This window comes from Gopherus evgoodei, chromosome 1, assembly GCF_007399415.2.
Source record: "Gopherus evgoodei ecotype Sinaloan lineage chromosome 1, rGopEvg1_v1.p, whole genome shotgun sequence".
Lineage (NCBI taxonomy): Eukaryota > Metazoa > Chordata > Testudines > Testudinidae > Gopherus > Gopherus evgoodei.
In genome coordinates this window covers 263,258,597-263,281,541 of record NC_044322.1, presented here as the reverse complement: position 1 = coordinate 263,281,541, position 22,945 = coordinate 263,258,597, and the positions used below count along the sequence as shown (strand labels likewise).

Sequence of the window (22,945 nt, the reverse complement as noted above, 5' to 3'; positions counted from 1 at the left end):
GTGACAAAAGCTGAACGAATACTATGTAAAAAACCAAAACTTCATTGTTAACACTGAAACAATTTTGAAGTGACAACTATTTTATCTTGTTAAGGGAATATGTACACTGGAGCCAAGGGCGTAATTCCCAGGTCGGAGAGACATACCCACACTAGCTGTGACTGAGCTAGCATGCTAAAAATAGCAGTGTAGCTGGGACTGGTTAGCCACCAAATACAATCCCGCCTGAAACCCTACGTATATATGCAGGATGGCTAGCCCCTCCTGGTGCCCATGCAGCTAAGGCTACGTTGCTATTGTTAGCACACTAGCTGGATCAGAGCTGGCATGGTATCTCTACCTCAGCTAGAAATTAGCTCCAGTGCAGACATACCCTTGGAGAGTTTTTATTAAGAACACAATTTTAGCCCTTGATGCTGCAACTTTTAAGCACATGCGTAGACCCATTGTCATCAATGAGGTTATTCATATGAGCAAAGTTACATACTAACCTCAGCATTTGCAGGATCAGGGCCTTAAATGTCAATCTTTTTGTCTTTTGCCTCTAGCAGTGTGGTAACATTCAAATAAAATATTCTACCGGTTGTGGCATTTAAAATTAAACCAAACCCCAAACCCACTATTAATATATTAGTTCAATCTGCATTTTTCAACAGCACAAATTTTCAATTTATTTTTACAAAGCCTCCACCTGGTTTAAACTAGTGATTTTTTTTAAAAAAAATCATAATTTAAATGGTGCCACCCTGCTTTAATGCTGCATTTTTGTAATGCTTGTATTTACTATCTCACATAGTAAGAGAAGAGTGAGATTACCCAGCCATGTATGCTATTCAATGTGAGTGGAATGAGCTAATAAAGTGAACATTTACATGTAAACAAATGTGTGGGGTATTTGTTATGCTGTGAAACTTAGTTTAGTTTGTCTGTATCTCAAAACAATGCACTTATTCTTTAGTCCATACCGACAAGAAGTTTGTAAGCGTGGGGAAAGACATCAGGACCTGTAGCAGGTTCCCGCTACATGTGAAGCCATTACCCACATAGCCAGTCTTGCATGTGCAGTTCACATCTGTAAAATATAAATACACATCTTTTAGATAACAAGCCAAGAATGAATGGTGTCTTCTAGAAGATTGTTTGCTACTGCTCTGTGGAGGAAAAATAATTTGCCAGTTCAAAGAGATTTTCCCTAGCTTAGAAAAAGATCCTGTTGCCAATACAATGGGCTCGGCTCTTTAAACGTAGTGACATTACTGGAACTAATTATAGTGCTGTCTTTTGACCAAACTATCATAGATGTAGGCAGTAGGCACCCTGTTACCTTTGACTCTGTAGCAGAAGACATCCCAGGTTTCACTCAGGTTGGCTCTAGGCCCATAGTCAACTATTCCAACAAATCCTGATCCACAGTTTGGGGAAGAGAAGGCAGTTGGATAACCAACTCGTTCACTATCTAACCAGCCAGCAGCACAGAGGTGATATTGTGCCTGTAACCAACACATTAATAATATTGTAAAGCACAGAGGAAACAGAACTGTAAATAACACTGGTCTACAATTTTTGAGAAGTTGTCTGCTTCAGAGATAAAATGTGATATTATGTATTTTGATGTGCTGAATTCAAATATGACAATTAAAACAACTGATTGGCTACTGTTTCTAAGATATTTAAGTTTTTACATTTTATGTTTATGTATATTGTGTAGATAGTAGAGTTTTAATCATAAATTGTAAACCTAGGTCTTTTCATGTGTTTATGGTTGCTTTACATGATAATATTTCACCTGTGCTGTTTATGTAACACTTTAAAAATCAGCAAAAGGGTTATAGAAATAAAATTTATTATGAAACAAAAGGCAAAAAACTATTATGTACATAGTTTAGTCCTATTCAGTGTCTACTTGGCGCTTCTTGGCTTGTCTCTTATATTCATTAAATAGAGCATCTCTTGTCACTGTCCAGCAATAATCTGCAAGCATTGATGGGCTCCATTTGCCCTGATAGCCTGCCAGGAGATTCCACTGCTGTAGTCTGGAGCCCAACAGCTCTGCCTTACTCTTGGGTAGTTCCAAATCCCTGACAAGGTCATTCAGTTCACCTTGTGTTAGGAGGTGTGGTTCAGAGGAGGAGGATGGGAGAAAATGTGGGTCCTGTGACATTGATGGTTCAGGACCTGAAGTTTCATCCTCTTCCTCTTCCTCGTCTGACTCAAGTGAGAATGATTCTGGTGCATCAGGAACCGGCAGTCCTTCTCTGTGGGGTACTGGGCATATAGCTGATGGAATGTTTGGATAATGCACAGTCCACTTTTTCTTCTTTGACACACCTTTCCCAACTGGAGGCACCATGCAGAAGTAACAATTGCTGGTATGATCTGTTGGCTCTCTCCAAATCATTGGCACTGCAAAAGGCATAGATTTCCTTTTCCTGTTCAACCACTGGTGAAGATTTGTTGCACAAGTGTTGCAGCATATGCCCACCTCTTGTCCTGATCTCCAATTTTGCAGCCAAAATAAAGGTGATAGGCTTTCTTAACCATAGTGGTTATACTGCGCTTTTGTGATGCAAAAGTCACTTCACCACAAACATAGCAGAAGTTATCTGCACTGTTCACACAAGTACGAGGCATCTCTGCTCACTTTGGCTAAACAGAAATGTGTCCCTTTGCAAAATCAAACACTGATAAATAAGAGAGCAGGACACTGTATGATTTCTAGAGCTGATATAGGGCAATTTGTTCAGCAGAGTGATGTAAGCTTCGTTATGATTGCATCATCCATGTCTTCTAGGAATAACATGATGCAATTCATATCATGTATGACGCAATACCAGCTTCAGATTGCATCATTCATTGTTTTGCCTAAAGAGCAAGTACTGTCCAAACCCAGTCATAGATTTATTCATAGATCCAGTCAAAGATGTATTTTAGTCATTTCTGGTTTAAACTGAGATCCCTTCCCTTTATAACTCACTTATCCTCCACCATTCCCAAGTCAAGGGTCGTATATACTGACCCAATAGCATATCTTGAAAACTAGAGCCAATCAACAATTTTAAGGATCATTTTCGTTCTCAGTGACCCAGAATTAGTAAAGTTGGACTACATTTATTTCAGAAGCATTTTGGCTGTAGAGCAGTGTAATCTAATACATGGTGAGTGAAACTCATCCTCCCACAGAGGGCCAACATAATGCCTACATGCCCCAGGAGTCCTACTAAAGTCCTGTTTTGAGGGCTTGAACCGTGCATTGACTTTGTGTGGTCTTTCTGCACAGGTTGAATGTCAACTCAGCCCAATCCTGCATGGACCACTGCACCTGGGTGTGGAGTCCCAGGCGCAGGGGGTTTGTCTGTGCAGAACTCAATGCAGGAGCAGGGTCAAAGAGTGCTTAGCAGCAGTTGGGTGGTTTCTGTGTGCAAAAGCCAAACAGATATGAATGAAAACAACCTCTTTTATCAACACAGAAGAAGAGTTGACAAGTTCAATTCAATGTGAATAATGAATATTCAGTAAACTCAAAGCCAATGTTATTGCTGGTTTTGCTGTCACAGAGAAATATTGACACTAAAGAGGAGCCTGAACTGCATTGTTCAGATCCAGAGCTGAATGTGCCCAATGTCCAGAGGGCTCTGGATCCTTGGGTTTGGTTCAGGCCTCTCTACTTGCCCAAGGAGAAAGTTTACACACGGCACACACTCCAGTCTTTCATCTTACCAGTATATCTTGTCTCTTTAACTAATGGGTCTTGTAGCTACATTTTGAACTCTGAGTAGGAATGAGACAAGTGGAAATGACCTGACAATCAGTCTGACTCACCATTTAAAACTAGTTTTACAAATCCAGGGAGAAATCTTGGCCCCTAATAAAGACAATGGCAAAACTCTCATTGACTTCAACTATACATAATTTAGAAGATGCTTAGTCTAAACAATAATAAAAGGGTTATCTGAGACCGATACCAGCCATGAAAAAACCCATAGCCTTGTTTGAAGAAAAAAATGTAAATCTAGTTCTCTTATAAGTAAGTTTCTTTAAAAAATGTGTGCAATTAAAATCTATAATAAAAAAAATTCTAAAATTTAGCTGCTAAAGAATCTTACTCTGCTACCACTAAAACAGCGACAATTTTGCTAATGATTTTAATTGAAGTAGAATCATGGCCGGTGCTACCATTTAGGCAGCCTACGCAATCGCCTAGGGCGCCAGAATAATTGGTGGGTGGCATTTTGCCGGAGGGGGCGGCAGGCAGCTCCGGTGGAGCTGCCGCAGTGGTGCCTGCAGACGGTCGGCTCCTCGCACGGCTCCGGTCAACCGCCCGCAGGCACGACTGCGGCAGCTCCACCTGAGCCGTGGAGCACCGAACCCTCCGCAGGTACCACTGCAGGACCAGAGCGCGGGGCGGCAAAATTCCCGTCTGCCTAGGACGCTCAAACCCCTAGCGCCGGTCTTGAGTAGAATCAGGTACAAAGTTAGTACAGCACATGCTTTTTTTTGCTTGCTGGTATTGCCACATCTCAAGCAGGTGCTTAACGTTGACAGATTAGAGTTCTAACATCAGTTGGCTGCTTGACATGGAAATGAAGGGTGGATAGAAGAAAACAAGATAAGTAAAGTTTTTCAAGCAGTCTACAGTTCCATACCTTTTGATTCATCTACAGTAATTACAGTGATATTAATACAGAGACAGGAACGTCACAGTCCTACTGTGTATTTATGAACTTGGCAAAAAGGAAACAACCTATTTTGATTTCCATTGTTAGTTTTCCGCTTCCAGACATAAGACAAAATCCAGTCTTCACAAGTGCATATGCAATTCCTGTTTGAAGTCGATGAGCATTCTGTGTCTATACTCAAGAGAAGAACTTGGTTCATTGATCGGCTTGGAAGGATTAGATTTTTCTTAGTAAATGTCAGTTAATGTCAATTTCACTGTACACACTAAAACAGATGAAAAAATATTTCCACTGATAATTGAAATTTACAGATAGGCAAAGTAAGAAAAATGCTGCTTGAGAATTTAGTCAAAATCCAGCAATTTAGACTTTTGAATTAGGCTTGTTACAAATGGACTAGTGAATGAGTAGTAAAAACAGGTATGATAACCTGAAATCAACATATTTACTTTGTATATTTTTACCTGTGATGTTGGCAATTTGTGTTTTTAATGGTTATAAAGCTTTAACTTTTTGGATCTCAACATCTACTGTCATTAAATAATTGTCTAACTCCCCACCCCCAAATTTCCCAGAAGTGTGAACATTTAAATAGCTAAAAAATGCTTAAAATCCATAATTTTGCACAGCTGTGAAAATTTAAATCAATAAAAATCTAAAAGATTAAAAAGAAACATTGATATTTTCTGTTGAAATTTAAAAAAACCCACCAAATTCTACCAAGCCTACTCCCAGAGTGAAGAAGTAGCACTCCTTAAGATATAAATGTACATCCCTGTAGCATTTAACTTCCAAATAGCTAAGTCTCACAGTTCTATTTCACCCTTCTGCAGCCACTAAATACAGTACACATAGTGAGTCCATTGCCAATGAAGTTCAGCACTATGTCACCTTCTGAGCATATGACAGCTGATTATATGTAGCAATTGTTGCCCCTTCATCGGTGCAGGCCGCCTTTGCTTTTTCATAGGTCAGTTTGTACTGCCCTTGGGGAGAGCGCAAATGGAAAACTCCAACTGTCGCATCTGTAAGTAAACAAATAATTTAACTTTAGGGCTGTATGTTTTTTAACACTCTGTTCTGTAATAGTTCGAGCAATTCTTAAGGAATTTTCATGAAATGTAGCTGGTATGTAACAAGCCACCTGTGGGGTAATATTTCAATTTGGAATCACTTTAATGTGTTGCTTTCAAAAGTCCCAACTCACAATATTAAAGCACACTCTTAAACTTTAAGCATGTGCACAAGTCCCATTACTTCAACAAGACTTAAGCATGTGCTTAAGTGATTTGCTGCATAGGGATGGATTGTTCAACTGGGCTAAATGACTACATCTATGCAGAACCCCTTTGACTTCGTGAGACTTGACATGGACACAGGAGTCCTCCTAGTTAGATCCCATTGAAGGATCCTAGTCTAAGCTCTTCATACACGCTACTTCTGAATCTGTGTGGCATACTGACCCTGGAAGTGAAGATCGGCACAGTTTGCATCGGCATGGCACTGCCCGTTGTCTTGCAAACAACGGTTAACTGGAAGCTGCATCACAGTGCAGTCAAGCCCATCACCAACATAGTTATCTTTACATTCACATTTGCGTTTATCCTGGTAGAAGAAAAAATAAAAATGCTCAAATAGAATGTTTTACAAACATAAAAATGACAACCTAAAATAGCATTTTCTGAATAGATGGAAGTATCCCATTTGCTAAGTCCAGCAACAGTGCACTGTGCATTTGATAAAATGCCACTAGCAGAAGCTGATTCAATAAATCATCTACACACACATTAGAATTCATCCTTATTGAGCAAAACACTTAAGTACTTACTTAGGTGTTTTGCTGAATTAAGGCCAAAGCATTTATACCTAACCCATTCAGAGTATGCTTTGAAGAATTATAATAATAAATATACATGGTAGCCACTTAAAATAAAATGAAATAAATACACGTGGAACCTTGAAAAGAATTTAACAATACACTGTTTGAAACAGGCTGAGAAGTGAGATTTAGCTGTAGGAATATTTGTCTCCTCTAGGCATCTTATACATTCCAAACTGACAAGGCCCAACGTGGGGAGGGGTGAAACACTCAGCATAAGGATTATCAAAACATGCATGCAGAATACTTGAACATGCTGTGGGATCCATTCCTTTAGTATAAATAACCTCAGTTTCATGATACTGCCTTTCTCATGTAAACAGTTACCACCAGTAAGCTGAGTGGACGCCAAAGTTATGTGGAACACAGGCTGGGACCCAAAAGTCAGGGACAGTTGGGAGGAGTGGTCTGGTCCAGCTCCAGCTCCCACTGAAGTCACTGGAAAGACTCCTGTTGACTTCATTAGGAGGTGGAGTGGGCATCTAGTCAGGATTTCCAAGACAAAAACCAAAAAGGCTAGCCCCGCCCCCGTCCCCACCAACAACTTACAGGTCCTGTCATTGTACAAATGGCATGTTCATGGCAACCACCATTGAGCCCATCAGCGCAAAGATTTATAGGAAGGCAGGTGCGGCCATCTCCTGTGTATCCTTTCTGACAGCTACAAAGGACTTTCACACCCGTTTGGGTACATTTTGAATTCTGGTGACACCCACCATTGTTTTGTTTACAAAGATTCACAGCTAAAAAGCAAAAAGAAAATATGTAAGTTAGTGTGTTTTTAAAGAGTGTCTTTCCTACACAAGGAAACGCTGCCTCCAGTTCTTTAAAAGCAACTGGGACATTTTTGGCTGACTAGACTGTAGGCTTCTTTGGCTAATCTCTATATGTAGAGAGTCCTGCAAAAAAGGGGTGGGTCCCAGTCCTCTTCAGAGGCTTGGGCACATCTCTAATCTAACATATTAGAACTGGCCTAGACCATCCTTTCCTGCTTCAGCAAGGGAATTTTTGCAAGGAAACCTCCATAAAGATTATAGATGCCCTGCAGCCCTCTGGGACAATGCAGAGGAAAGTCCCTCCTGATCTTAACCCCATCAAAAAACAGTCCCCAAGAGCGGCAGATTCGCCAGAAGCCAGGGCCACGCACGCTCGGTACTTCACAGTGGTGCTTGGCTCCTTGGTACCATGATAGAGCCACTCTAATAGGGTGGCTCCTAATGACCTTAGGGGTGGATTATAGAAAGGTTAATACAGGTTGGGGATGCGGCTAACTTCCGCTGGGATGGAATGGGGAGAGTGCATTTGCCATGGTCCTTCAGCCTACTACTCCTTCAACAAGCCTGACACCATACAACGGAGAGTGGGAAATGTGCCAAGACCCCTTTCCAGATGAAGGAACTCTCCACGTATGGGTCTGTGGAGGAGATGATCTGTCCCAGTAATAATGGCTGACTAGCGCTTACGTAATATTGTCAGAGTGTTTCCTTGCCTCAGGTAATCAAACACAGATTGCGGCAAATGAATTATTGAGCTGGAAAACCACAAAGTCCTCCCATACCCGAATAGAGTTAGCTCGCTATCTTGTTGCCCTCACACATGAATCTCAAGCCCCAATGAAATCACCCTGGGTTGTGCCTTTCAGGGCCAAACTCTTATTACAATGGTTGCAACCATGCATTGACCTCACACACAGTATAAGAAAAATCAGTAACTACTCTTTATTTATTTCTGCCTCCCACCTCTGAAAGTCTTTAGATCTGAAATTTTGGTTCAGGCACCTCTTTGATAGTTAACATTTCACTCTGATGAGTCCTGTGTATTAAAGTGAATGGCTAGGTGAAAACAACGTTTGCCTTGCACGTTTGGGGAGAGACAAGGTGGGTGAGTTAATATCTTTTACTGGACCAATGTGTGTTGGTAAAAGAGACAAGCTTTTGAGCTACACAGAGCTCCGCTTCAGGTCTGGGACAGTACATAAATTCACCTGTACATGTGATTCCATCTCCTTCATAAAATGGCTTACACTGACACATGTTGTTTTCTTTGCAGACGGCATTACTAGAACAATTAGGTGAACACACAGGCAGGAGAGCTGTGAAGAATGTAAAATATCTGATGAAAATGACTTTTTATACTTAAAAAATGTGCTCTCATCTAGAGAAGAAAGGAAAACTTGTATACAGTACACGTTTACTTAAAAACCTGTGAGACAATACATATTACTACAGACTATAATGCCTAGCTTTTGTATAGCACTTTTCATCATAAATCTCAAAGCACTTTACGCTGGTGGTAAGTATCATTATTCCCATTTTACAGATGGTCAAACAAGGGTGAGGTGATTTGTCCCAGAGCACATAGCAGGTCAGTGCAGGAACAGAATGCAAAGCCTCATTCAAAGCTCTATCTACTGGGCCATACTTAGATGCTAATCAGTTGCAAGAGAAGTAATCTTCATTACTCTGAAGCACACTTACAGTAATAGCCTAATATTATAAAAGGGGATGTTATTTGAATTGATATTAAGTATAGTTGTCAAAACATATGTTCATTTAAAATTATTGTATTTTGCAGGCCTGTAGTGCTTACCTTTTCAAAGCACTTTATAAACAATAACTAATCAATCCTCCTAACATCCCTAGGAGGTAGACTTGGATGAAGTATTTGACCTACACTTTTTTTTCGGTGAAAAATGCAGATTTTGTGACACAAAAACATTCTGTGATGTCTGTCAATGACACCAAATAGTTTGTTTAAAAAAAAAATCAAGAAAAAAAAATCAAAACATTTCATTTTGACATTTTCAAAATACTTTTTTTAATTGAAATGACTTTGTTTCAAAATTTCCTTTCATTTTATTAAATGAAATGAAATTGTTTAAAAAAATCTTTTCAATTCACCTAAAATTTCAGCTTTGCTTCAACCCAAAACGATTGTTTTCCAGTTGTTCAGAAGTGTCAGTAAATAATATCCCTATTTTACATGCAAGGTCAAAGCCGCAGAATGGGTTAACAATTTGTTGAAGTCCATTATGACAGCTGGGATTAGAACTCTCTGGTCTCAATTCTCCGTCCTCTGGTTGGTACACTAGACCAGTGTTTCTCAACCTTTTTGATACCAGGGACTGGCTTGCTGCCTTCCTAAACCGTGTCCATGGACTGATCGCTGAGAAATACTGCACTAGACGATGCTGCCTGCCCCCATAGACAACAGAATAATCTGCTAAAAGCAGTCATGGAATTCCCAGCATCTAAGCAATCCCAGAGTAGACAAATACAACTGCATCTGACGCAGACACCGTTGCTGCTGTACAGCAGGGAGATGAACTAGACTAGTGATACTCAGTCACTGGTAAGTCAGGCATTTTTTTGACTGGTAGTAACATTAATGAAAAGTCTCTGTGCTGAGTCCCTGTGCACTGCTGCTGCCTGCCTCTCATTCAGTTGTCTTCGTTTCCAAACACAATACATTTGTGTACTCTGCAGTGTAAACCCAGTATTAGCAGAACTTGAGTTAGCAGACCCTGGGCTTGTTAACCTAATGCTTGAGTGTCTACACTTATTTGTAACCCTTGTTACAGCATGTAGGTTAGGAATTGTTGAATCGTGTCCCAACCTGGGGCTCCAGCGTCTACACAGCATTATGTAGGCCTGAGTCCAAACACCTATATCCCTGGCACCCCCACCAAAAAATGTGGCTGCGCTACCCCTTTTTTCCTGGTGCAGTGTTGATTGTCTTCTTGACTGCCCAGAGGACACAAAAAGTTGGCCCATGGGATTGTGGGATATTTTTGGCAGACTCCCACAACAGTACTCCAGTGGAGCTGCATCTAAACTGCAGAACAATAGGGGGGTTGACTCGGTCAGACCCTTCACCTCCATGTGGTCCTGGGACTCTGGGTCTAAGCCCTGGGTCAGTGCAATTTGTGTGTACATGGAACTGATCCTGAGTCAAGTACACCTTTGATACATTTTGCAGTCAGTCCTCAAGCAGGTTTATGAAGCTCCAACTTTAGAGGAACTGCAGCAATTTTTTGGGTGCCGTGCAGATCATGGCATAGTGCAGCACAATATAATGTTCTTTATAGCTTTCAGTCCTCCTTGTATCAAAAGCAAAATACTCTTCTTCAACATTTATCCTGCACAAAGCAGGATTTCTGGTGTTATTAACCCTGTCTTGCTATGTCCACCCCATGAAAACAACTGAAGTGATTAAACTTGCTGGGAGCACTGCTGAGAAGTTACACACCTAGTTTGGTTTCACAGAATCGACCAGTCCATCCAGTTTCACAGAAACACTGTCCTGATCCAGAGATTCCTTCATCACATTGCCCATGGGCCTTGCAGCTGCAGGCTGTGAAAGGAATGTAGATTGATCACAGACAGAATAGTAACTAGGAAAGGAAAATTATTCCCTAGAGCAATGTCACAAAACCACACAGGCCCCTGGCAAGAAGGGGTTAATGGTCTGTCTTAGAGAGATGGGTGAAAACCAGGCTTACCATGCAACAACTGTCAGTTATATCAAACGAGGGGGCAGGGGGGCTCTCTAGCCAGAGGGAATAAAGAGAGTTGACAAGCTTGGCAGTTGAGTTGCTCTGTCAGAGAGATCTCAGGCAGAGAAGCTTTAAGGGGCAGAGCAGCCTGAACGAGGAACCCTCTGAGCAGTCACACCTGGGAAGCAGGCTCAGGCTGGTCTTCATGTTGTCTGATTGTTCGTCTGATTGTTAACAAGGTCAAAGCTGGGATTTGCCTCTACACAGGGTAGGTGGACTTTGTCTCCAAGCAGGTGTAAAAGTTACCTGCTCACACATATTCTTACCCTCAAAAATATCTCAGCTATTTTTCATGACTGTATAATAGTGTCTGAATGGGGATGGTGGGTTTTTTTTTGTTTTTTTGTTTTTAAATACTAGGAGGATATTCCTCTACCCTCATACCTCCATGCCCTGAAACTTTAAGCACAAAGTATTTCTTCATTGAGTAGTAGATCTTTCTTTGTGGAAATACTAAGCAACAGAGCTGATCTCTCATGAAGAATCTTTGTTATTGATTGTCATAATCAGATGGTTAGGGGTTAATGTCTCTTTTACCTGTAAAGGGTTAAGAAGCTCAGTAACCTGGCTGACACCTGACCAGAGGACCAATAGGGGGACAAGATACTTTCAAATCTTGGTGGAGGGAAGTCTTTGTTTGTGCTTTTTGTTTCGTTCGTTGTTTGCTCTCAGGACTGAGAGGGACGGGACATCATTCCAGGTTCTCCAAATCTTTCTGAATCAGTCTTTCATGTTTCAAGATTGTAAGTAGTAGCCAGGCAAGGCGGATTAGTCTTATGTTTGTTTTCTCAACATGTAAATGTGTCTTTTTTCTGGAAGGATTTTTTACCTCTGTTTGCTGTAACTTTGAATCTAAGGTTGGGCGGGTATGAATCTGAGTACCCTGTAAAGCATTTTCCATCCTGATTTTATGGAGATAATTTTTACTTTTTCTTTCTTTAATTAAAAGCTTTCTTTTAAAGAACCTGATTGATTTTTTTCTTGTTTTAAAATCCAAGAGATTGAGTCTGAACTCACCAGGGATTGGTGGGGGAAAGGAGGGGGGATGGTTAATTCCTCCTTGTTTTAAGATCCAAGGAGTTTGGATCGGTGTGAAGCCTCTCAAGGCCACCCAGGGAGGGAAAAGTCTGGGGGAAAAAGAAGAGGGATGGTTAATTTCTCCTTGTTTTAAGACCCAAGGGGTTTGGGTCTGGGTTCTCCAGGGAAGATTTTTGGGGAACAGAAAGTGTGCCAGACACTAAATTCTGGCTGGTGGCAGGGTACCAGATTTAAGCTAGTAATTAAGCTTAAAAGTGTTCATGCAGGTCCCCATTTTTTGTACCCTAAAGTCCAAAGTGGGGGAAAAAACCTTGACATTGATAGTTCTTTATGTGTTTTGCTATTTAATGGAGTTTTGGCTCTGCCGACCCACTCCTCTGCCAGGAATGTTTTTTGTGTATGTAATGGCATGGGATTTGGATTATGAGCAGTTCTGATTCTATGGGTGAAATTCTGGACCCACAGAGGTCAGCAGCAAAATGTCCAGTGGAGCCAGGATTTCATACTTTGACTTTTGATTTGTGAAGGGTTTAACCTAGTCAATTAATGTTTAATTTGTATCAACAAAGCATGTATATTTAAAAAAAGAATATAGGGCCACAAGACCTTTTTGGCTTTTCTTTTAGTAAACATAACAATTTGAGGTTCAGACTGATAGTTTATATAGTGCCATAAACATACGCATTCCCATACAATAGATGTCAAATGGATAAACTTTGGGTAAGCATCGGAACTTCTGCATGCATACCCTAACCTTACAGGTTAGTGCTAGTTACTACAAAACTGTGTTGGATTGAAAACAGTAATTTAGGGTGAAAGAGTTAATACCCTGTCTCTTCTGCTATCTTTAGTCTCTCAACTAAAGCCTTTATGCTGAGAATATTTTTTTTTAATCTAAGATGAAATTTACCCCATGAGGATGCACAAGGCCAACACACCTGGGAAGTCCCACTTAAGCTCACATTTGCAGGATTATGTAGGAACTTCCAGGAAGTGCAGGCCTTCTGTTGGCCCTCTCCACAAATTAATTTACCCTCTTGTGTTACTCTCTTTTTCATATGGTAAGAATAAAGTGTTGCCTTTAGTAGCCATGAGACATCCTTCTGATTTCTTGTATTTTATCAGTGTTTCCATTCTATTGTCTTATCTGTCGCCAGGGTTGGGAGACGGCTATATTTTAGTTAAAAAGGACTGTAGATCAAGCAAGAAGTGAAGCCTCAACCTGCTTCATGCTACTGCAAAATGGAACTGTATAATTTATAGGCAGAGTGGGTGAAATTCACCCTAGTGCAGAGGGCCAACACAAACCTACGTACTTCTGAAGTCCCGTGTAAACCCCACCTTGTGTTGGCTCTCTGCATGAGGGTGATCTTCATCCAGTGTCCAGGCTATGGCAGCCATAGGCGGCGTGTCAATTGTGAAATGGAAGAGCAAAGAATATACATTAAAATATTTTTCTGCTTCAAAAAAAATATAGAAAAATGGTGTATTTTAATCAGATATTAATGCAGAAACAAGGCTGAAACATACGTTTACAGTCAGAGCCATATCTTCCCGGCAAACACAGCTCACATGAAGTCCCATTGAAGCCACTGTTGCATTTACACTCTCCAGTTCCTGAGTATCCATCGTTACATGAACCATGATTATTACATGGGGTCTCTGGCCCTCCTGGGCAGGCTAGAAAGGATAAAATGCAGTGAGTTAGTTGTCTTCAGCTCTGTCTTATATTTACAAGTTTGTTTGTTTTCTAAGAAAACTGGTTTTAGAAAATCTTTGAGCACAAAAATGTTAGTTCATAAATGTGTTCCTAAATCCCTTAGGTGCTACTGAAAATCCCCTACATACACACTTAGTGGACCACAGTGGATTCATACAACCTCATTTATAGTAAGGGTATAACATGGAGCCCACTCATTTAGACTTTTGGCCTGCAGGACTGCAATCAGATCCATGTGGATGAACCCCATAGCCCATGCAGAGTTCTGGTGAAGTCAAAACCAACAATTGCTTGGATTAAAACACGTGACATTTGGCAAGCATGTTGGTACAGCTGAGTGAAGGTTGGGAAGTGAGTTAGATGATACAGTATCAGCCTTGGTAGTGATTCCCTTCAGCTGTTGTTTTCAAAGTCAATAAACAAGTTAAACTAACAGGGCCCCCCAGCCCCATTATTGCTTAATGCTCTTTGAACTCATACCACATACACACATGCTCATGCACTAGCTGTGAATTCTAGCACATGTGTTTAATGCATTTTGATGTCAGTCCCCAGAAGTTGGCATATGATATGGTTCTCGCATCTTTTGTATTTTTTCAAATGGCTGAAATGTGTCTCCATGCAATGTCACAACACAACAATATTTACTCTTTATGACATTAATTTTACTCTTCTTTATCAACATGGAGTTTACAAATTGCTAACATAAAAAAAAACCTTTTTGAGCATATTTAAGTTATTATTTGGAGTAGAAAATAATAATAATGTTACTTATGCATGCATGAACTCTCACTGGAGTATTACGGTGTTTTACAAAGAGGGAACATAGACAGAGAGAGGTTATCCCTGGTCATAGAGGAAATCTCTGTCAGAGCTGAGATTACATCTCAGCAGCTCTTGTTTCTTAGTCCACACATGAGTATGCTCAGTACACTAGATCTTGAAGCCTGTCATGACTCATGCATAGTCATGATTGCAGGACTTGATTCAATATTCCTTTTAAAAAATTTATAATCATAGAATCGTAGGAGTGGAAGGGACCTTGAAAGGTCATCCAGTCCAGTTTCCTGCACTCATGGCAGGACTAAGTACTATGTAGCCCATCCCTGACTGGTGTTTGTCTAACCTGCTCTTAAAAATGTCCAATAATGAATTGCCTTGTCACCTTGTGGTGTCAGGCGGCTATTCCCAGAGAGATCTCAAAGGTTAATCAGGGCAATCCTACCTTGGCAGTCTCGCCCATAGTAGCCTTGACAGCACTTTGCAATCCAGACAACCATCGTACAATCATGGCGACAGCCATCTAAGCTCCTTCCATAGAATTGGTATGTACACTTCTGAATCCCTCCCTAAACATTGCACAGGGGGATAAAAACACAGGTGATGGAATGTTATGTAGATTTATTTTTAACTCACTGTTTTTTTTAACGTAGAGCTGATCAAATTGACAGCCCTGGAGATTGAAGTGATCTACCTACAGAAAAAGTAAAGCATGGGCAGTAGTGGGGCAAGCTTCCCCCAGTGTGCTTCAACCCTGATGTGATGAGGCTAACTCTAAGAAAAGAGGTTAGTTCAGTCTTCCCACCCATTTAATCTATGGCCTGTCTTCTGAGACAGCCAACAGGTAACAATAAAGGGAGAGGACACATCAGAAGAGAGCTGGCACCACCTCATTCATTTCACATGAGCCATCAGATGGTGGTAACTTTTGGTCATTACTGGTTTAGACTGGATTTGAACCAGTCACCTAGAAGAGAAGGGTCCTATCAGCCAGAACCTCAGCTGATGTACACTGGCCCAGCTCCAATGAAACCAGCTGCCTTAGGGCAATTTACACAAACACTAAACTAAAATGTCTGGAGATGAATTTAGTGCTGGTAAATGTTTAGGGTTCCTACAGTAGCAGATGCCAGACAGAATGCTGACAATGCACTTTGACCCTGCCACTCTCCTCTAGCTCGTAGGTCCACTCTGCTCACTATAACACAACCTGCCACATGTATAGAAGCGTGAAGTGGTTTTTTGGTGTGCAGTATGTGCTAGGATGAGACCACCAAACTCTGGCACTTCTGACCTAGTAGGATTTGATTATAATTCTTAATGGGGAAAGGCTGATATGACAGCACCTAATTCAGAACCCACTGAAGCCAATGGAAGCACTCACTTTGCCTTCAGTAGTTTTGCATCCGATCTATAACCCACTACCGACTTCAGTAGGATTGGGATTTTATTGGTCCATTTAAACAAGTGATTTCATTGTTCACAGCTCTACTGTTCTTTGAAAGTGTGTGTTATTTTTAGTTTATTATTGTGCAGTGCACAGAAGTCTGACAATTAGACCGCCTTAAAAAGATACTATTACCTTCGGTTTAGTCACTGTAGGGCATTTAGGATTACTGTAACAGCCAACACAATCCCCCTGTTGTAGAAAGGGAAAAACATATTTAAAAATAAGAACAACAAAAAGCTGTTTGAAAGTGCTAGAAAAGTGTCTACTTTTATATAGGCAGTTAAAATTAATGACCAGAGAAAAATACCTTTAAAAATATCCAATTTCATTACTCCTATTATAGATTACAGGAGCTTTCCAAAAGAGATAACAGAGGGGAAACAGTAAAGGAAGACGACAACAAAATAGGTACATTAATTTAATGAAATGAAAGAGAGATGAAATTTCACAGTAGAATAGTTCTGGAAGTGCAAATTTGCTATTAAGCTAAATAGGTAAGAGAGGGAGACGTGTTTATCTATTTGTACATAGGCCTACACTGGCAAAAGTGACAATGGATTTGGGGTGTCTCCGATATGGATGTCCAAACTGAGATGCTTTAGGAGACCTGATTTCAGAAAGTGCTGGGGACCCACTCTACGTAATCCCCTTTAAGGTGACTCAAGTTGAGGACTCAAAACCATTAGTGGCTTTTTGGCCATATTGTATTTCTCTTTCTCTTTAGAAACTGGTATGGCCCTCATCAACATAGTAAATGAGCACCTTGTGCGTATGAGAGTATCTAGATATAGATATTTATACAAAGAGCACAAGCATTCACAGACATACCAGTTAGGATAAAAATAAGCACTAACAATCCTCCTGCTTATAGGGCTCACCATCTAGGGTCAGGAAAAAAATCCCCTGTGTTATGATAATACACATGTAGATGTATTATAATAGGCTTTTACATGTTCCTGTGAAGGCAAACAGCATTAGCCAGTGTAAGATTAGATGGATGATTGCTTTAACCCTACATGTAATTCAGAAAGTAATAACATCATCCTCTTATAGGTGGTAACTTTATTTGACCCTCTCAACATGCATTATTCAAAAGGGTCCAAAGAGAATTAATTTCTGCACTTTGTTCATAGTCACATTTGTCCATAAAGGGTTTGTCTAGACTAGGAAAAGTGGCTGAAATTAGGTCAGGGTTAGCTAATATGTTTCAGCTAATTCCAATCTAACTTTTCCCTTTTCCTTATTGTAGTTGCAGGTGGAACTTAGTGTATCTATTAAGCACCATACTTCACCTTTTACTTTATTTTAGTTAGTCAAGGTCCACCCGAGGTTTCCCACGAGACAAACCCAAAGTAGCACTTTAAACAGAGTTTCAGCCCTGGAGCCAAATCCTGACTGCATTGGAATCAGTGGAAGGTTAGCCATTGACTTCAGTGGGGCCAGGGTTTGGCCTACAGTTCACATCTCCCCAAGGGTCACAAAACTGAACTGAAGGACTGACTGACCGTGAAATCTGCAGTGATAAAATTGTCACATCGCCCGCCAAGGGTGGGGTCCATTAACATGCAGTCAATCCCGTAAGCGATGCCACCATCAAACTCCAGGTGCCGCTGCACTATCCTACACCTCCTGTCATTCAGAAAGAGGTCACCCTGAGAGAGAGGAAAGAAGATTAATTGCATAAAATAAGGAGCCTGCTTCACTGGATGCTTGGTTCAGTCTATGTGAAGTTCCTGTTCAGGAATTAGTAAGAATATAACTCTTCCTTTGAAGTCAGTTTTCTCTCTTATAAAGTGAAAATTGGTTATAATTTCTAGATAGGATAACAGCATTTCCCACTGGGCTTATGAATGCAAACCCCTGTCTCTAAGGGTGGGGTCCCAGTTTGCAATACCCCCTAGTTAGGCACCAGAGGGAATGGCGGGCAGATGCCATCACCCATGAATCCCCTCCCCTCCACGAGTATGCAGAGTACTCCCTCATAACAGTCATAGTCTCTTATTCAGTGTATATACATATAAGGCCAAATGTTCAGAAACAGCTACCTGCAAAGTCAGTGCACCTGAGAACAAACAGGTGATCACACACACAAACCATGCAGTTTGCACAACAGATTTTGTGCAGGTTTGTATCTAGGCAATAACAACTTGCAGGTCCTTAGTTCTAAAATGTAGCCCATACTGCACATCGTACACTTACGGCTCTTCTCCCAGAGTCAACCTCACTTTGTGGGAGCTCATTTTATATTTTGATGTGTTACATGCTAAGGCCCACATCCTCAAGGGTATTTAGGGACCTAACTCCCATTGAACTCAGCTACATTTGAGGATCTGGGCCTGAGGCATGGTGGTATTTCTCTTTTGAGGTATGTGCCAGCCAGTTATTTAGAGAGACTATTGCCTTATGATAAAGAAAATTATTCTTCAGTAAGCCACCTTACCTGTAAGGCAAAATCACAAACCTGTGGATCTGTTTCCTAAGCCACTGCTCCTACACTGGGAAATGCTAATGGAGACCACTGTGCATATGTGAAGCACCATTAATTCCAGTGTCACTAATTCCTTAAGGGGGCTCTGCATAGGCATGGAGGGGTTTGCACTAGTGGTTCCCAATGTAGTATCAAGGCCTAAGTTATTAAATAGTACATTCCATTAGGATTTCCAATGTGCTGGTATGTTAAACACTTACAATAGAGTTGTTGTTATCCCCACATTTTACACTGAGATCAGAACCTTGAAGGGTCTTCAGAGAATTGGAGCTGGGGAGCTCACAGGCTAAAATCTGTGAAAGAAATACACAGAGAGGGAAGATTTGGTGTTGAAGAACCAAGTTTTAGCAATGCCTCTTCTAACAAATCAGGAAATGTTTGAAAGCACCTTAGCATCTCTGATGACATGGAATCTCAGATATTGCACCAGTTTGTCCTTGTTAGACTTTTTAAACAGGAAATCCTGCTGTTCCTTAGGCAGAGCTCTGAGAGCTTCATCAGTTGGCCAGAACAAGGTGACTGGCTTATGAAGAGGATCATTGATTACACTCATCAAACCGGCATTCTGCAACATAGAAAAAATGAGTGATTTTTTTGTTCTTCCTGTAAAATTACACTGTAAAGGATAAACTGTGAGAAACCATGTACTGTAGGTAGGAGTGAATTGGCCCAGCAACAGGGATGCTGAATGCATCATAGCCTTCCTAGTAAATGGCCTTTATTTTTGCCTTCCTGGGCACATAGCCAAGATTTAAAAAACCAGGTGTTTAAATTTAGGTTTTGAAGTCTATTCTGAAGCTGATTTTCAAAAGTTCTGAGCACCCAGCAACTCTTATTGAGGAACAGGCCACTTATTTAGATGCCTATCTCCGAGCTTAGGAGCCATTTTTACAAATCTGGGCCAAAAAGTTTTAGCACACCAGGTGGATTAAAGAGCAGGGAGGGGATGGATCTTATGGACCCATGAGTACTCAGACCTGCCTGCCATTCTGCCGTGTGGACGGTCAGAGAACTGATTGCAGGGGCTCCTCCATAGCTTGTGGGGAGAGAGCCTGTGCCCCATTCCATACTGTACACAGCCCCATCACTCAGGCTGTGTGCCAATTTCACAAACCTGTGCCAAATGGTCATTGCCTCCTGGATTCTCTTACCTCTAGCAAGTTGCTGAACATGATGTATCCTTGTTTGGCTGCAACCATTTTAAGGCTTTCCTAGAAAGATACGAGGATGAAATGGGCTTACTTGTCTTATCTGGGAAATAAATTGGATAGAGATTTAGTAATAAGGTATTTGGCTTGTTTGATCTTGTAGTTCACTTCTCACAGTGAAATCAAAGCCACCTTAAAGGTCTTCTTTTAGATGCTCCCTTTACAAAGCAGAACATTTTAAATATACATTTAATGTATGAATGATCCTAATGAATTTTAAATATACAACAATGTAAAACTATGCTAATGATTCAGTGTAGGGGCTTTATAATGCCAATACTTTTGTTGTAACTACTGTGACAAATGGTAATTGGCAAGAAACATTCCAGATTAGACTGGCAGAATGCTACAGGAATGAGTTACGTACCCACTCAATGCCCGATTCCTTCTTACGGAAATTCTGCATGTGTTGTGGAAGTAGGATTTTATCTATGATGTGTATCACACCATTTGTGCTGACAGTATCACTGAATATAATCTTAGCCTTGGTATTCAGATACACTGAATTCTGAAAAGGTAAACAAAAAAGTGTTTTCTATGGAAACGTGCAGCAGGGAAAAGTTGAAATGAAAACTCTTTACTGTGAGAGTCCAATACACTTGCAACAAATAGGGCACCAGTTTAAGTAATTTAGGGCTTGATCCTGCAACCCTCAACCACACAAGTAGTCCTACGAAAATCAATGGTGCGACCCCTGTGAGTAAAGATTACTCACATGAGCAAGGACTTCAAGACTGTGCCCTTAGCGGGGCAAATGGAGAGGGTGGCATTTGTGAAAACAATGAGCAATAAACAATTTTTATTTTAAATACTATTTATTATTTTTAGGAGGAAAAGGAACATTCTAATTTTAAAAACAACAAATGAAAATGGTCAGTTTATTATTCTAACAATTTTACCTTGACTATCTTGTTACCTGTGAGAAAGTGACCTGGATGGGCTCCCCCTGGAGTGAGGTGACATTTGTAATTGTTGTCAGGTCATTATAGAGAAGTCCAGCACAGCCCACCATATGGTACCTAAGGATCTGGGGCATCACTCCATTGACAATCCAGTCTTTAATCTAGGGCAGGAATTGGAGGAATTCAAAGGCAAAGACAGAAGAACATACAAATCTAAAAGCTCTCAGCTGACTCACCCAAAGTCCATTGCCTTTTTCTTACTTACTTTTGGTTCACTGTTAAATGCTTCTTTATTGGGTGCAAACACCGTGAAAGGACCAGAACCTGCAATATCTTTGAGAGCAAGGGCCTGGAAAGTTTAAAAAGAACAAAGTAAAAATCATTAATTAATGCACATAGTTTCATACAGTGAGCAGAATTAGACTGGATCCCATGCAGGGAACCAGGCCCCATACCGTAGGCAGGGCCTCTAGATTGACCTTTGTGGCTGCCCACAGCCCTGTTCCTTGCTGCCATCTGCCTCACATTGAATTCCCTTCTCCCATGCCACCATAAGTAATGTAAGACTGAGGGAAACACTCTGTTGCCATGGGGAAGATCCCTTCCCAACTCCTTCAGTCTTACAGGATTTAAAGAGTTCTCTCTGCAAGATTTGCCTCACCATACTCTCCCCCAGCTTCCTCTGCTGCTATTAAGGGGACAGAGCATTCCTTCTCTCTCTCATGTGCTGCCTTCCTTTATAACAATGGACAAGTAGCGCTTGAAAGTAAGAGAAAGCTGTGCTCAGCAGCGATTAATATGGAAGCAAAAAAGGTTACAAACTTTGCAGGGAGAGTGGTTAAATCCTTTCATCTTGATGGAACGCAAAGTGTTTCCATATTTTCTCTCTCTCTCTCTCTCTCACACACACACACATGCTTATGTATAATCTTATGGTTAGAAACCTACGGCCCATTTCTGTAGATGTTGCACAAACATATAGCAAGAGAGAATCCCAGTACAGAAACACTTACAATCTAAAGGATGGAGGGGAAACAAAGACACAGAACAGAGCTGGGATTAGAACTCAGGTCTTCTGGTCTAGTGTCCAGTCCATTGTTCCACACTGCCTCTCTACACATGTCTACACAAAGGAATCACCGTCCTCTGAAATGTAGTCAGAACTGCAGGAGGCACAAAGCAGCTGTTTAGAAGCACCCTGCAACATTTTAGAGAGGCAGTGAAAAATATCATGGAAAATGCAATGAGAACTAGATCAAAAGAATGTAATTGCCCACATCAGAATTTGGAAAAAAATGCCATGGGATCTCTGTCTATGGATGGGAAGGGCTTCAGTTTTGGGTCTGATCTGAAGGACACCAGTGCAGAGTCCCTCTAGTCTCAAAGCCATACTGGGGAGTTGGAGCAGTACAGACTCAGAGGGAAAAATGCCACTTACTGAATAACTAGCACCACTACATGAGACACTCTAGGTTTTCTGTGAAGGTCTCCAATATAAGTAATAATTGACCAACTCCAGTCCGGATTACTTTGTGAGATCAGGGCCAGAGATGCTGTGGCACAAAAAACATTCAAGAATTTTCTTACCTTGAGATGGAAATAAAAATCAGTAGTATTAGAATCCTTAAGAAGCTCCTGCAACCAAGAATAACACCACTTTTAGACTGAATTATGTAAATGTAGAATTGTGTCTGAAGAATATTAATGAGTGTGGCCCTCAGGGAAGGAACATGCCTGGCGTTAGGGAACTTTTTGGTCTAGATAATACAGTAATCGCCTGCATTGGTACAGCTTGTCAGCTGACCTCTCACTGTAGCTCTTGTCTGGCTTGTATGTGTTATCTTGCCAGTCTATCAGAAAGCAGTTGTGAGAATCGAAGAATAGCAGCATTCATGTTCCTTGCAGTGCCAGGTAGATGTCAAGTCACTCCGTTTCCTCATATTATAGTTCTAGTCTTATTATAGAGACCCGGAGAGACAAAACCAGGCTTCAGCTGTCAATATTGAAGATTCCAGCTTGTCACAGAGCAGGCATTTTGCTGCTGCTGCACAAAGTACATGCTATATTGAAAGTTATATACAAGAACCAAACTTTACAAAAGTGACTAGTGATTCTGAGGACCTCACTGGAGACACTTCAGAGGGTCCTGATTTTCAGAAGGCAGGTCAGAACACTTTCTGAAAAACCAATCCCTTTAAGGGTCTCAGATTGGGCCCTCAAACGCACTAGTCTTTTTTGAAAATCTTGTC

The 22,945-nt window shown here is 40.9% G+C and overlaps 1 protein-coding gene across 7 annotated transcripts in view; it reads right to left on the bottom strand.

Moving 5' to 3' along the window:
- STAB2 (stabilin 2) overlaps nucleotides 1-22,945 on the bottom strand; it is a 151,604-nt gene that overhangs the window by 11,309 nt on the left and 117,350 nt on the right. For all 7 annotated transcript variants that reach the window (XM_030544457.1, XM_030544476.1, XM_030544486.1 and 4 more), the window contains 18 exons: nucleotides 22,284-22,331; nucleotides 20,962-21,045; nucleotides 20,711-20,857; nucleotides 20,162-20,302; nucleotides 19,738-19,797; nucleotides 18,975-19,151; nucleotides 18,787-18,879; nucleotides 17,604-17,750; nucleotides 16,231-16,287; nucleotides 15,094-15,217; nucleotides 13,679-13,828; nucleotides 10,804-10,908; nucleotides 8,540-8,647; nucleotides 7,105-7,298; nucleotides 6,140-6,281; nucleotides 5,568-5,701; nucleotides 1,325-1,490; nucleotides 966-1,072 (listed from right to left, as the gene is read on the bottom strand). In XM_030544457.1, coding sequence (XP_030400317.1) covers nucleotides 966-1,072; nucleotides 1,325-1,490; nucleotides 5,568-5,701; nucleotides 6,140-6,281; nucleotides 7,105-7,298; nucleotides 8,540-8,647; nucleotides 10,804-10,908; nucleotides 13,679-13,828; nucleotides 15,094-15,217; nucleotides 16,231-16,287; nucleotides 17,604-17,750; nucleotides 18,787-18,879; nucleotides 18,975-19,151; nucleotides 19,738-19,797; nucleotides 20,162-20,302; nucleotides 20,711-20,857; nucleotides 20,962-21,045; nucleotides 22,284-22,331 — 2,184 coding nt within the window. The remainder of the gene's footprint in view (nucleotides 1-965; nucleotides 1,073-1,324; nucleotides 1,491-5,567; nucleotides 5,702-6,139; nucleotides 6,282-7,104; nucleotides 7,299-8,539; nucleotides 8,648-10,803; nucleotides 10,909-13,678; nucleotides 13,829-15,093; nucleotides 15,218-16,230; nucleotides 16,288-17,603; nucleotides 17,751-18,786; nucleotides 18,880-18,974; nucleotides 19,152-19,737; nucleotides 19,798-20,161; nucleotides 20,303-20,710; nucleotides 20,858-20,961; nucleotides 21,046-22,283; nucleotides 22,332-22,945) is intronic.